The following is a 16022-nucleotide window of genomic DNA, read 5'->3' on the forward strand; positions in this document are numbered from 1 at the left end:
GATTGGCTTCACGGACACACTTTCTTGCCATCTCTCTAGGGGTGGGCGATATGGTGATAAATATCGTTGATACGATACAATGTCTCCACGATATGCCTTTTCAGAGATATTGTATATATCGTGATACAATGAGGGAGCCTCATAAAAAATCCTGTTGAATTGTTAATGCAGAGATTCATTGCAGTATGCATTTAAACCTGCATTTGCCTAAATCTGTGGTTCTCAAACTTTAAAATGTCGGTCTCCCCTTAACTCTGACAGTATACAAATGAAACCAAATGGACCCGTAAGGGTCCATTTGGTTTCATTTGTATACTGTCAGAGTTACATATTGTAAGGGTCAATTTAGACCAAAAGCAACCCAAAAAGCAACCCAGAGTGTCCCTGGACCTCACTTTGAGGACCACTGGTCTAAATGGTCTGTTACTCCTGTTTCTTTTAGTTTTTGTTACCTTGAACTGTAGGTGGTTGTACTGTTAAGTAACTTGAAAACGAACCATTCAAAAACCAACATGAAAAAGTATTGTGATAAGATCGTGTATCGTGATACAGCACAGCTTGGGAAAATATTGTGATATTGTATTTGTCCATATCGCCCACCCCTACATCTCTCTCAACCCTCCCAAATGATAAATCTGATAAATGTTTTTGACCCAGACTCGTTGGAACTTTGGAGTAGATGTTAGGGCTGGGGACAGGACACCCATGCAATAGTTTTCTATTCAAACGGATTGTACTGGACAAATACTGAATGGACTGATTGATGGACTAAACTTGTTCATTGATCAAATGTTTGGTTGACAGATTAGGGTTCTACTCATTATGGATTTATGTTTTTTTAATTAATTTTTTTATTTATTTTTAAAAAGTAACAATGTAAAAAGCATAGGCACTAATAAGCTACAAGCTTCTGCCTTTTCGATCAGGCAAGAAAATGCTTTTTTTGTAATGTGCATTGTTCAAAGAGTATTGAAATAAACTATTCAATTCATTCATTCAATCAACAAACGGTATACATTCATTGTTTTGTATATAGGATTGTCCAATTACTGTTTTCTCTCATAACGTTAACATTGCCATGTTTCCCACGGTGCACATTGCACCCGCTGACAGCTGCCTGCTCAAAGTCCAACAAAATAAGTATCTTTATTGTAGAATGTCAAATTTGACAGAAGAGGGAGCACTAACATTGTTCCACAGCAGCACACTGTAAAGCCTGTCTGTAGAGATGTTTCTCTTTATTGGCCTTGTGAGTGTGTCTGTGCATTGACCGATGTTGATGATCTCAGAATGCCAGATATGGCCAGATTAATTGGTCGACTCCGGCGGTCACCGTTAAGTGTGAAATATGTTCATCTATAGTTCACCAGTACTGACAACCTCTTTCTTTTCTCATCGCTCAACAGAAGAGATGTTTAATGGTTCCCCTCCAAGACATGAAGCCACCTCTTCTCTTCATCTGTGCCAGAAATCTGGAGAGTTGAAGCCCACCATTCAAAAGGAATTTGCTGCAATGTGTCTTATATCATACAAGACAACTTTGTCTATTGATAGCAACTATTGAAAATGTTTGATTTTGTTTTATTTTATACTGTTCATTTTCTAAAGCATTCCCTTTTGCACTTAAGAGAAATGGAAATAAAAGGCATCTGCAATGGCGTTCATTGTGTATTGTTGTTATATATCAACAGAACTGGTCACAACTGAGCTGCATTGGTCATTGGTCTGGTGTACTTTATTTTATTTACACCACCAAAAATGATATTGTCATTCTATGCCGTGAGTGACCATTTTAATTTATTATGTTACGTGCAATTTGGTGTATATTGTCTTTGGATTGTTGAAGTTTTCTCATTTTAGAGGCAAGGGAGCCTTTTAACAAATTGTGATATTCAATTGCAAATGTTCCGAATTGAATCCAAAGCACTTGAGGCACTAAATGTGTGCTCTTTGACTTTTAGCTTGGTATTCATAGTGGGTTGAATCATTTAAAATCCACAATCTCTGCGGTAATCATATTATTCAAAGTCGATCTAAACTCTGTTACTACTAGACAATAAACCAAGAGCAATGGTGTCTATGAAATATTATTTAGTATTTAGTTCACACACCACAGGAAGCAATTATTATTTTAGGTTTCTTAAATTTCCAGCACATGTATGGTTAACATCATGATTGACAGTGGTGGGAAAAGTATTCAGATGTTTTACTTAAGTAAAAGTATCAATACTGCAATATAGAAATACTCTGACAAGTAAAAGTCTGTAATTCAAAATGTACTTGAGTAAAAGTACGAAAGTATTGGGATCAAAACATACTTAAAGTACCAAAAGTAAAAGTACAAAATGTTTGAAAATATCAGATCTGCATAGATCGGCTATTTTAAAATAGCCTATAGGTATAAAATAGGGCTAATGTGGTTTATGTATGTTTAATATTACGGTATATTTTCTATCTGCAAAGTAACTAGTAACTCAGGTTTTCAAATAGTTGTAATGGAGTAAAAGTACAATATTTGCCTCTGAGATGTAGTGGAGTAGAAGTAAAAGTACTGAAAACTGGAACTACTCAAGTACAAATACCTAAAAAATTTACTTAAGTACAGTACTGTAAATGTACTTAGTTACTTTACACCACTGAATGATTGAAAACATCTGGATTCCACATGTGGTCATGTGACCAACAGGAAGTTAGGATAGCGGAACGGGGGTCTGTTTCTGGAGAGAGCAGAGGATTGACTGACTTGTCAAATCACAAACTGTCCTGATAGGAATAAACATGCAACATCTCCTCGTACTCACCCTTGGACTGCTAGCCTGCATTCCAGGTAATACCGGTCATCACTTCTCTGATCACAGTTGTATGATTCATTACAGATGTTCAGTTGCTTCTTAAGGCAAGCAATTGGTGAGAAAGGGAAAGAAAGGAATTCTGGTAACAGTTAACAAACAGAACAATCTGTGTTGCTTTGTCTTTTCATTATCCAGGGCTTTCCACGACATTGTGCATGATTTTTTTCCCCCTCTTTTTTTTTTCTTTTGGAAAGGGTGAACAAAGTTCAGTCAGACTTCTGTGAGAGGATTTTCAATTTTTCTTTTTTTCCCCCTGCCCTAGCAAATTCGTTCGTTTTAACTTTTGACTTGTAGCTACAAAGACCTCTTTCAACTATTCTTTTGAACTGTCATAGACCACAAATCAGTTTTGAAGGAAGTGAAAGTGACTAAAGTAGTAGTCATTCTTATAAAACGAAACCAGAAGTGTGGTTAGAGGTTCTTGAGACCACCGTGTGGACACACACACACACTATAATTTAGTTTTTTTTATCATCACAGTTAACTACTACTACTTTTAACTGCTAGAATTTTTTGTGATCTCTATAGATATCTTTTTTTATTGATTTAAACATTTTCACAAACTACACAACGCATACAGACGGAGGGTGGGGGCTGATGTGATCTCAAGAACACAACCACTGATCTAAACTACTCCAATAACCCCCCTACTTTTGCCCAATGTACAGCCTCTCTATGTAGAGTAACCACAATCGAAGATCTCACGGTCCTGGAGGGCACCTCTGCCACAGTCCCGTGTCATTATGACCCACAATATGCTGGCTATGTGAAGTACTGGTGCCAAGGGAGAACCATACAGTTCTGCTCAAGTCTTGCGCGAACGGACACGCCTCGATCGGAAGAGAAGAAGGTGGACATCTTTGACGACCCCGTCCAGCAGGTGTTCACGGTGACCATGAGGGACCTGAAGGAAGCGGACAGCGGGTGGTACTGGTGTGGCGTGGAGGTGGGCGACATGTGGCGCGCTGATGTCACCGCCTCCGTCCACATCAATGTCATTCATGGTGGGTAACAGACAGGGGTGTCACAGGGGGGGGGAAGAGTGGGACTGAGTTACTAGGGCCCAAGGTGGAGGGGCCTTAATTAGCTATTGAAAAATAGCAGATCTACAAGCTCACAGCGCAGCACAGAGTGCCGTGATGCGAGCTTGTAGATCTGCTATTTTTGAAAAGTTGTGAAAATGTGCAACGCTTTCAATGTATATTTTAAGCGAACATTTGTAACTGAAGTTTTGTTTCTGGGGCATCCCAGGAACTAAATATTTTGGCCAAATACATGTAATTGTGGGGGTCCTTCACATGAAAATGTTTGAGCACCCTGACATAGAAACATGGAAGGATATGAAATATTGCACAAATTTTCATTATTTAAAAAAAAACTAGCAGATCTACAAGCTTGCAGCGCGGCATTCGGTGCCGCACTGTGAGCTTGTATATCTGCTAGTTTTCAATAGTTAAAGCACAAAATAATGTGTACTAACGCGTTCCCAGGGCCCAGAATTTGTTGCGAAACCCCTGGTAACAGAGGTGACTGACCGGTGGGACTGATGCAAGGCAGTCCTCCTGATATGGTCTTATGCTTTTATTTTTATTAGATTGTTTTTTGTCTTGATGATGAACTGAATAGAACATACATGGGCAACTGGCGGCCCGGGGGCCACATGCCCACCTTTAATGCCGCCCACAGGTTAATACCAGAATACTGATATATTATTGATTTCAGCTGTTACATTTCCAAACATGACCTGCTTTAATTCTGTCAGTCTATCTTAGTAGCTTAATGACTAGTATAGTACTATTATTTTTTATGTCCAATGTATTTGTATTTAAGTTCATAAAGTTAACATGAGTATATAACTAAATGTTACATTTAAATCAAAATGTTACATTTCAGGTTTCCAATTCAAATTAACAACAAAAAATTCAGGATTCCAATTCAAAAGAAGCAAAAAATAGCCGATCTACAAGCTCAAAACGCATCGCGCTGCGATGCGTTTTGAGCTTGTAGATCAGCTATTTTTTGCTACTAGAATGACAAAGTAGGACGTAGCAATATGCAATGTGGCCCTCTGGAGTGAAGGTGGAAATATAGTGGCCCTCGACATCATCAAAGTTGCCCACCCCTGGAATAGAATTTCGTGGTCAGAGCAACTGTGACATCACAGAAACAGTGTATCTATAATTTAACAATTAATATTCATATACACAAAACTGAAAAGCAAAACAAAATATAAACACCAACCAGCGATATTGGATGAGATAAGGGCACATGGGGTTAAAATGATCAAATGCTACATTATAGATAAATGACTATAACTAAATATATGAGGAAACGGTAAACTTAATCAGTTACTTCACCATTAAGACTTCCTAATCGGGAGATAAGCGACCGTCACGTCGCATACACAAACTTTAGAAGGCAATCGTAGCCAATCAGGAGGGAATATGGGAAATGTGACAGATCCATGTTGATGACTTTAGAGATACTGTGTACCACTTTGCGTGATTTTAGGCCAAAATCTGTAGACACAGAGTCCAAAAATGTGTTTTGCAAAGATCTGCCTGATGGTGGTGCTAGAAGAGGGCTCCAATACTGACCGCACATGCCAGTTTTTCTGACCTGACCCAAATGTTTTAATACTATCATCAGTGAAATAAGTAAATAAAAATATGTTTATTAGACTAAATAACAATTGTTATTCACAAATTAGAATTACCATTATTTGTAGAAACCTGAGTCAAAAGTTCATACTTAGATAAATGGATACCTTTACATTCCTGCGGGGGAAATACAGGCACCAGAGGCATGCTCAGCCCTGGACTAATCAGAGTCACTGGACTAATTTGAACATGGGGAGTCAGGGGAAGCTCAACAAAAGACACTGGTGTGTAAAACTGGGGCAGTCTGGGGCATCAAGCTCACTTCGGCCACAGGGCATATCATTTCTTGATGGCCAAACTGAGGGGTCATGACAGCCATGACATTCAATGCCTCCATGAAATTCCTGCTCTATTTCATATGACAAAGCTAAAAAAAAGAAAAAAGGTTTGGACCTGAAGGTATTTGTATGAATGCACCCTCTTCACTTCCTCACTGGATGACAAGAACAGGGAGCCTCCTGTTCCTCTGGCAGTACACAACAAGCTCATTAGTTTTGCTGATACTGAGCTTCAGGTAATTGTGGCACCATGTGACGAAGCTCTCTATCATTTCTCTGTACTCCGAAGAGTCTTTAAGTGAATACTGCATGTTCTCACTGAAAAACATTCACTGTATGGATTGGAATCATACATTTCAATAGAGGAATAATTTTCGTTTAGCAAAAAAACCTTTTATTACATTCTCTCAAAATCTTCAGTACAATGTACAGTATATGAGTCTGAACAGACAGTGTACATTTTGCCTTTATCCAAGGCGCTTTACAATCACCCATTCACACACTGATGGCGGAGGAAACTATGCAAGGTAACATCCTGCTCATCAGGAGCAACTAGGGGTTCAGAATCTTGCTCAAGGACTCTTCGACTCTAGCCCGAGATCGAACTGGGAACCCTCCGTGTTCTAAGACGGTGACTCTACCCCTGAGCCACTGCCGCCCCCTGTGATGCTGTATTTCTATTTATTCACTGTGATAATCATCAAGTGATTTGTTGTCTGTAGCGTTTCTCTTTAGTGTGTTTGTGCGAATGTGATACATGTTTACTGAGGAGGTCTCCATGCTTGCTTCCTACAGATGTGTCAGTGGTCAACAGCAGAGTGAGTGGAGTGGAGGGAGACACTGTCACTGTTGAATGTCACTACAGTGAAAGATACAGGTATTACATTTTGTTGCTATAGCCACTCGATTGCTGTTTCATTGCGACCGTCAGGGAGCAGTTTACTATGAAAACCTCCACCGGCCGTCCGTCCGTCACACGTCACACCTTTGCCCTGCTCATATCTCCGCATCAGTATGACATCACACCACATGTGTACACAAACCTTTGTGTACGTTGCTGTGGCAACAGTCTGTTGTTGCTGGTCTGTTAGTGTACGTTAGCAACCACCTTAGCAACCATGGTTTTACCCTAGCAACCAACTGTTTACCCTAGCAACCAACTGTTTACCATAGCAACCATGTTTTTTTACCCTAGCAACCAACTGTTTACCATAGCAACCAGATACGCAGAGCAGGGATCTCCATATATGGGCATAAACAGGTGACATCACACTGATGTCAGATACTCAGAGCAGGGATTTCTCCATAATATATGGGCATAAAAGGGATTCTGTTAGGGATCTCCATATATGGGCATAAAAGGGATTCTGTTAGGGATCTCCATATATGGGCATAAAAGGGATTCTGTTAGGGATCTCCATATATGGGCATAAAAGGGATTCTGTTAGGGATCTCCATATATGGGCATAAAAGGGATTCTGTTAGGGATCTCCATATATGGGTATAAAAGGGATTCTGTTAGGGATCTCCATATATGGGCATAAAAGGGATTCTGTTAGGGATCTCCATATATGGGCATAAAAGGGATTCTGTTAGCTGTTAGTGATCTCCATATATGGGCATAAAAGGGATGCTGTTAGGGATCTCCATATATGGGCATAAAAGGGATTCTGTTAGGGATCTCCATATATGGGCATGAAAGGGATTCTGTTAGGGATCTCCATATATGGGCATAAAAGGGATTGTATCCCAGATGATGCCCTGTTAGGAGATCCACACTAACAGAATCCATATATGGTCCTACCGACAGCTGCTATAAGCCAACCCTGGCGATAAGGTCTGAGTCGAAGAAATGCTTCTTTCCTGGCAAGAATTGCCCCTTTATACTGTAGGGCTCGTTTGTGTATTGTATGACATCACGCCACATCATCGGCTGAGGACTGTGTGATGTCATCATATTTCCATATATGGAGACATAAGTTGCTCATGCCCAAATATGGGCTGGTGAGGTCAGACTTAGTGTGATGCGTAGGTTATCTCCATATATGGAGATTCAACTTCAATGAGTAACCATGGCAAACTGTCAACTGCCCGTATGTCTTGATAATTGGTAAAACAAACTTTTGGCCTATTTGTGGAGATAAGCGACCAACGGTCGCTTATCTCCCGATTAGGGAGTCTTACTGGTATACTGTACACAGTAAAATCCCAAGTGTTGCATTTTACTCAGAGTGCACAAATGGAACCAAATGGACCCACACAAGTCCATTTGGTTCCATTTGTAAACTCTTAATGAGTAGCAAATTAAAGCAATAAGCCACAAGAGGCTGTGCTTTGGATTTTACTGTGTCTGGCTATTGGTTTTCCTTTCTAGTTACTTCACTACCAAAATGATTGTTCTCAGGGGATACCTATTTTTATTTCCCTGTCTGCGAAGCACCTCGTAACTGTGTGCCTTTGAAGAGGACATAAAGTTTATCGTTGTTATAACCCTTACATGCACCTATAATGCTCCTCTTGTACTATCTTGGCTACTGCAACCATTGAATCTTTTGCTGTGTGATCAATGTTCGCTTATTCTTTGTAACTGCGTTACAACAGACAGGCTGAGAAGAAATGGTGCCGCAGTGGAGACTGGAGTTCCTGTTTGGTGACTGACTCTGAGGGGAACTACAAGGACGCCTCAGTGGCCCTCATCGATGACAGGCTGGGGTCCTTTACTGTCACAATAAGAGGCCTGCAGATGAGAGACACAGGCTGGTACTTTTGCGCAGCTGGACAGCGACAGAAGGCCGTGCACGTGCAGGTCCAGCCGCGACCCATCACCAGTAGGTTCATGAATCCTAGAGAACTTGATTTGCCTGTTAATCTAATATTAATCATATTCAATTGGAATATATTGGAACACTCTTTACCTTTAGATTGTGACCAGATTGTAGATTTTTGTTCCTTTAAATGAGATAGATACAGTGTGATAGGTATATTCTAGACTAGAGCAGTGGTTCTCAAACATTTTGGACTTCAGTACCCCCTTTTCCTGATTGCTGAATCTAAGTACCCCCTTTAATCGACACCAACATTTTGATTAGAAATACTGACATCAAAAGTCCAGTTTTTATGAATGTTAAAAATAAAAGTAAGTAGCCTATTATCTATTCAGTAACAGTTGTGCTTGTCAAAATGTGTATTTCATTTGGTTTAAAGCTTTACAGAGCAGCACGTTCACATACATTTGTCAATGTTTTATCTTCAAACATAACAGTAAAATAAATGTTTCCATTTTCCATTTCTCTCAAGTACCCCCTGTAGTACCTCTGTCTGCATATCCCTAGGGGTACACGTACCCCCTTTTGAGAAACACTGGACTAGAGTATGTTACAGTATGTGGAACAAAGCAACAGTTAATAATGAATTGATAGCACATAATCAAAATAATCATGAGTGGGCCTGTTACATCAATGCCCCTCAATGTGCTTTTGGGCCTAATCCATATATATTAGTTGTGGGTTATAAATGCCACTTGCAATGAAGTGCACAGGGGGTTGGTGTCTTGTTCAAGGACAATTTGACTTTTATGTGCTTTGGTAACAAAACGGTCACTCTCTTTACCCTACCACCCTGTGTTTTAAATAGTGTACACAGTACTCCTGAGCTTTCTGTACAATGTCTTTAGCTCCTGCTGCTGTGTCTACAATGATGCCATCATCTCTACCGTCACAAACTCAGACTGCTGTCTACCTGCCTCCACCCAAGAACATTACTATGGAGCCCTGGGACACTCAGAGGTACAGTAACACTGAGTGGAATGTATTATATACCGTACCCAGTTTATTGCCACACGTTTCAGGTACAAAACGTACCTATGGTCATGAAATGTGGGTCATGGCCGAAGGAATTGTGGAAGTACATAAGCGACCGCAATGAGTATTTCGGCGTGCCATGATGCACTCCGTTGTGAGCTTGCAGATCTAGCCTGATTTCAGACTCTGCGCTGAGCTTGAGTCTGACATTGTCCCATTGACAAGAGATTTCAAAGGGGAGGGGATTTTAAATTTTAAATTCCCAATCACAAGAGATCTGGTGGGAGGGGTTGTGTTTGACTTGTGTGTACACAAAAACATTCCCCCCTCCCCCTCCCCTCTATGACAGGCATCAAACAGGTCGTTGTATTTGATGCTAACGAGGTGTGCACAACCCTCCTTTGAAGTTCAAAGGGAGCAATTAAGAGCTTTGGCTGAGCTCCCCCTCCACTGTTTCTGTTGATTTTCAAAAGTTAGACCCACCCCCTCCTCCGTCTTGCATTGATTTCATTGGCTGGTACGCCAAGATACCATATCAAGTTAAGCGTCATATGACAACACCAGACCAAGAGAACCAGTCCGCTCAGAGAGTGGGCGGGTCTATGGGCTGGAGCCAGGCAATTGCAGATCTGCTATTTTCAGACATCATTGGTGGACACTGGACAGTAGTAGCAATGATTACAATTTTTACGATGAAAAATGGGGAGTGAGTCTGCACTTCAGACTGCAAGGACGAGGTCATTCCACAGCTTGGGACATCCTTGGAATAACCTTTCTAGAGCACACGTCCTAGAGAGGAGAGTCTAGCTAGGACGTGTGGAGCATTGATCTGGGTGTTGTACTGGAGGGAGGGACAGACCTCCTGTGTCTAAGGCAGTGGCTCTCAACCTTTTCAGGCCGCGACCCCCAAAATAATCATATATTTTAACTGGGGACCCTCCCACCCTGACGAGCACTAATAGTTGAGGCATTACACGGTTCTATTGTGAAAATAGCTGATCTACATGCTCACAACGCCTCGCAACGCGATGTAGATCGGCTATTTTAACAATTTCTGCCTTTAATATTTGACAATTTGGCCAATGTTTAATTTGTCATTTTAGAGGTATTAAAAAGTACTTAAATAGTCACTTAAGAAATGTGCAGACACCCTCTATATATAATAATACACCTCTTGGTTTGTTTACTGTTGAGTGAGAAAACAATGTTACACATTAAGTTAATCATCTGGGGACCCCCCCCAAAATAATTTCCCGACCCACAGGTTGAGAACCACTGATCTAAGGGAGAGGTAAGGGCTGTAGGGGTGGATCATGTCTTGAAGCTCCGTGGGTGCCCTGTAGGTCATCACCGGCGTGTTGTACTGCGGGCAGCATCCCGAGCCAGTGAAGGGAATGCAAAAGGGGGAGATGTGAACGTTTTGGAAGGTTGGATACCATGATGTGTGCCATGGCAACAGCAAGGGATCAAGGGACTAATTCCAGTTCCAGACAACAACGGAATCAGTTATAATAAAACATGCAGGATCGTGTACTTTACTGTTGAACACCTGTAATACAGTACAGATTCTGTGCAACCTTAAGAATAATTTGTATTTTATCTCCAGCATTTCTCTTTCCAAGGTTTCTCAAAACAGGTGAAAAACGTCACTTCCCTACATTCTCTCAACACTTGACACCTCGCTCCCTCGCTGTTTGCTTTGGTTTCAATGACATAATGTTTATCTAGGTCAACACGGGCCTTTAAAATCGAGTACTGACAGAATGTTATGTCCTTCTCTCCTCTATTATTTCAAGATACTGCTCCCTCATGTTTTACAAGCTCTGTTTTGACCCTGAATTGTTATGTTTTGTGCTTCAGACGTGCCTTGGAGACAGTGGTGATTTGTGTCTCTCTAATACTTCTCATGGGCATGGCTGTATTAGCGAGGAAGATGTGGAATCAGCACAGTAAGGCAGCTTCTCAGCTCTGTGTTATTTAACTGTGTCTAACATTAACTGTGTTTAGGGACTGCAAATGAAAATGAGCTCTCTGCTAACTACATTTATGTGAAAACTGAAATGTTGATTGATGTGCTTTGTCCCTGGTAAATACATAGTAAATAAAATAAACTATGGCTAGGATGGGAAGTATACCGGTATATACGTATATACTAACATACTTTTCATGTGAGCGTAGTGCATTCCCTCACTTGCCTGCAAAGTATATACTTGGAATTAGCTGTGGCCTTTCTGAAGGCTAAGCTGTTATTTCTGTCTATATCCAGAAAAAGAACGAAGGCTAAGACAAACAGAAGAACTGAAAGCGAGGCTCACTGTAAGTTCATCACTACTCTATTATACTGTATTATGTACTCTATTACCGGTATATCTATCTGTCTGTCTGTCTGTCTGTCTCAAATGATTGAACAATGTCACTACTACATACGTTTGAATTGGGTTCATATAATGATTAACCTTCCCGTCTTCCACAGGGATACCCAGGGGACGTAGGCGACCTGCAAAGTGCCACAGTCATTTTCCTCAATGGGGATTCACAGAACGCACACATGCTCTGACTGCAGCACATGTTACTATAGCACATTACTGGACCGGGATATGAAGTCATACCATTTTAACATTGACATTGGTGACTCTTTATATTTCAGAAAATGTGTTTGCATTTACTTTGGATTACGAAGGTTACACACTTTCAATCGCTGTACAGTGAAAGACACAGTTTTAATTTAACCTCTTAAGTTCCAGCAATCCCTATTCTGGGGGAACATTTGCCAAAGATAGCAGATCTTTTTGGAACTTTATTTCTAAACATTTCAATTTTCTTTCTGTACATGCATACACTTCTCTCTGTTATTCTCTGTGAATCATCGACTGCCCCAGAATGAGAATGAATGACCTTCATGGTGAATAATGCTATTTTATCCTTTCTACTTTCTACACTGTCCACCCACTTTAAAATGTAATGTTTCACTTTGTGTGGGATTTGATGAAGCGCGCGCGTGTGTGTGTGTGTGTGTGTGTGTGTGTGTGTGTGTGTGTGTATGTGCGTGTGTGCGTGCGTGCGTGCGTGCGTGCGTGCGTGCGTGCGTGCGTGCGTGCGTGCGTGCGTGCGTGCGTGCGTGGGTGTGTGTGTGTGTGCCGTGCATGCATGCCTGGGGGGTCCTTGAAATAAAAAAAAGTTTGACAATCACTTATTACTTACAGGAAACACAACTAAAACAATTCATCCTGTGTGTAATAACTGAACTGACAGATTTGTACACTCTACAGACACCTAAGGGTCCATTTGGTTCCTACCAGTGGCACTACCAGGCACTACTAGTCACAGGGGGACCCCTGGAACCTGCTCAGGGAACCCTGGGGGTCCCCGGGACTCACACCGAGAACCAGTGCAGTTCATTCAACGTGCATGTATTTTCACACTTTGATTGATGAATGTGTAGAGCTACTATTGAGCCAAATATTCACTATATTTCACCAATTAATTGATTGTAATTGGTCCTCATGCTCATTATAATATGGTACTATTTTAGTTCACTCGGTCTGTGTTTCAGAGGAGGGATCATGTGGACTGATTCAGCCCTCATTGCGCACTATAGAGAGAGAGATCTCTCTATAGCGCTGCTGCTACTCAAAGATTTGTGACAAAGTGCATGACAAGCCAGTGGGACAATTACATGAGTTATATTTTGTCGTTGTCGGGTGGAAACCTTGTACGTCCAAAACCGTTTGTTTTGTATTTATCATTTAAAAAATGGTTTAAACTAGTGAAAACAGCCGATCTACAAGCACACAACGCCTCGCACCGCGAGGCGTTGTGTGCTTGTAGATCTGCTGTTTTCACTACTTTTGTGCGACGGCCTTGTATGACGAAGCAGGGCTTTGCTTTGAGAAAAAGTTTACAAATTTTAAACTTGGAGATATAGGTTTCTGCCCGACAGTGACGATTTACTTTGTTGGCCGCCCAGCCCCCAAAATGGAATGAAGGCCAACATTTTATTTAATTTTTTTCTCCAAATGGCCGGCCTGGACCGGCCGGGAAGGAACCGGCCGTTCGGGAGTTGTCCTGCTTTTCCCAATGGCCAGCACGTCCCTGCATGTGGACATGCAGTTCAGAAACCTGCCTCTACCAGTGACATCATCAATGGGGAGTAGAACCGCTGGCTTTCTATTCCTGGAAATGTAGCATACTATAATGGAAGACATTCTTCTGGCGTTGACACAAATCCAAATATATACAATATATATTTTTACAAACCTGCCTAACGATGATGTCACTGGTAGGCGGGTTTCGGAAGCGTCCACAGCCCTCCTATGAGACACAGACCGAGTAGACAATGAGCATTAGTGAGGAGGACCAATCATATGATGTGTTGAAAATGGGTGAAGTGATCCTTTTTAAGCAAATGAAGAGTGTCGTAAATCGAAATTATACAGCATGCAGCATTATTAAATACCAGCTGTAACTAAACGATTCTTGGCTGGAAATAAAATGTATCCCTGCATGTGATTGTTGATTGATGTTTTGTTGAGTGATGTTTTTGATGATGAGTCATGAAAGGGATTTGATTGGTCCCCCTTCAATTGTACAGAACAAAATGACTGCGGTACGACCACAGTGTCCTCATGTAACTACCGTCAAAGGTTTCCTCTGTTATGCTTAATATATATATATATATATATATATATATATATATATATATATATATATATATATATATATATATATATATTTCTTTTTTAGTAATTGATGGAGGGATTTTGCTTCAGTAAGTGTTACTGTACATGCTAGGCTTTAAAGGCTACTTGTGCAATTTGTACTCATTATGTTCTATGTTATTATTTTCAGTGCAGGGACAAAGCTGCTGGAGTGGACAAATATTGGACAAATATTATATATATTAATTGTGATTATCAAGTGCACTCCATTCCACTGCTTGTATTTGTATGAATGGGTGAAAAACAAAGCCCTTCGAATCTTCGAGTGCTCTCATTGTTTCTCACATGAAACAAAATATTTTTTTTGTGCTATTCACTCACCAAGGACATCCTATGTGAAGGCTTGTGGAGGGAAATGAGAAGTCAGTCACACTAGTTTTCTGTGAACAACATTTACAGATGTGAGTTGACCATTATTCAAGTTCCTGTGGTGATGTCAGAGATGGAAAAGATGGAAGGTCAGGTAAAAAGCTCAATCACCATCATTTGCTTTAGTCGCTTCTTTGACACACAGTTTAAATCAGTGCAAAGGCAGTGCATGATGGAATTGTGGAGTCCTAGTTTGCTGTGGTGATTCAAGCATATCTCTGACCGATGACAGTGATAACCTTGTCTTCACCATGACCATGAATGACTTGAATTCGGGTGTGTACTGGAGGGCCGTAAAAAAATCTCTGTTTTTTACAACGTAGTGGTACAGACTTTACCGAAATGTCACAACAGGTACAATTATTTGCGAAAGCATTCGAAAAAAACATTTTTTGTAAAGTTTCATTAGGCCTAATTAACGGTATTTGAATACCAGTTGATGGATAAGGAATTCATGGATTTTCAAATGACTTCTTTGTTTTTTATGTATTTATTATTACCCTTATCATTATTATCATCATCATTATGCAGAGCAGCTTGAGTGGAGGAGATATGAATTAGCTCACATAATAAGGTTGATTTTGTCATGACTAATCTCCACTGTTTTCAGATCCATGTCTGTATGTGAGCACCAGTTTGAGTCCAGAAGAGGAAGAGGCAGCGCCACTGTTCAGGGTCTCTACAGCATCAGATATAAGGTAAGGCTTATGAGAAGGAATGGTGCAGACATCCAGGAACCTGTATTAACCACATGATCCACCATGACAACCCAGAATGCCTCTCCCCTGCTGAGAGATGAAGGGATGTCTTGTTTAGTGTGATGAGGATGAGGGTTCCAGTGTTGATTTCGTCGACTAAAACTATGATGAAATGTTTTTGTTGACTGCGTTTTTTTCACTGACCAAATAAAAATGAAGCTGTGATGACTAAAACTAAGACTAAATATATTGTCAATTTTGTCAACAAAATAAAAACTAGACTAAAACGTTAGGGAGGGACTAGTGGAGAAGAGAGTTTGGTTTCTCTCATGTGTTGTGTACTGAAAATAGCCAATCTACAAGTATTGTATTGTATTGATCTGCTATTTTCAGCACACAAAAAAATTAAGTAAAATCAGTCATTACGATGCCATCAAGGCCTGCCAAAATACATTTTAGTCGACTAAATCAACTGTAGATTTAGTCGCCTAAAATCTTATGATATTTAGTCGACTAGAATTAGACCAAAACTAAAACTTTTCAGGTGACTAAATTATGACTAAAACTAAATTTAATTTTATTCAAAAGACTATGACTAAAACTAAATCAAAATCTGCTGTCAAAAACAACACTGGAGGGTTCAGATG

The 16022-nt window shown here is 40.5% G+C and overlaps 2 protein-coding genes across 3 annotated transcripts in view; both read left to right on the forward strand.

Annotated features, from left to right (window-relative positions):
- dad1 (defender against cell death 1) overlaps positions 1–1659 on the forward strand; it is a 9731-nt gene extending 8072 nt beyond the window's left edge. Inside the window, exon 3 of the mRNA XM_080726879.1 lies at positions 1407–1659. The gene's annotated coding sequence lies outside the window, so the exon portion shown is untranslated. The remainder of the gene's footprint in view (positions 1–1406) is intronic.
- A 1045-nt stretch (positions 1660–2704) lies between these two features.
- pigr (polymeric immunoglobulin receptor) lies at positions 2705–13362 on the forward strand. Of its 2 annotated transcripts, XM_080726872.1 has the most exons (8): positions 2705–2827; positions 3521–3856; positions 6586–6667; positions 8392–8618; positions 9464–9575; positions 11451–11539; positions 11857–11906; positions 12064–13362. In XM_080726872.1, exons 1-8 carry the CDS (start codon positions 2779–2781, stop codon positions 12145–12147), a joined length of 1029 nt encoding a protein of 342 aa, XP_080582998.1. In that variant the 5' UTR covers positions 2705–2778; the 3' UTR covers positions 12148–13362. The 2 variants fall into 2 exon arrangements, with proteins under 2 accessions (XP_080582998.1, XP_080582999.1); XM_080726873.1 differs by lacking the exon at positions 11451–11539.
- Positions 13363–16022: the final 2660 nt, after the last annotated feature.

Source organism: Nannobrachium achirus, assembly GCF_963921795.1.
Source record: "Nannobrachium achirus genome assembly, chromosome: 5".
In the NCBI taxonomy this organism is placed as follows: domain Eukaryota; kingdom Metazoa; phylum Chordata; class Actinopteri; order Myctophiformes; family Myctophidae; genus Nannobrachium; species Nannobrachium achirus.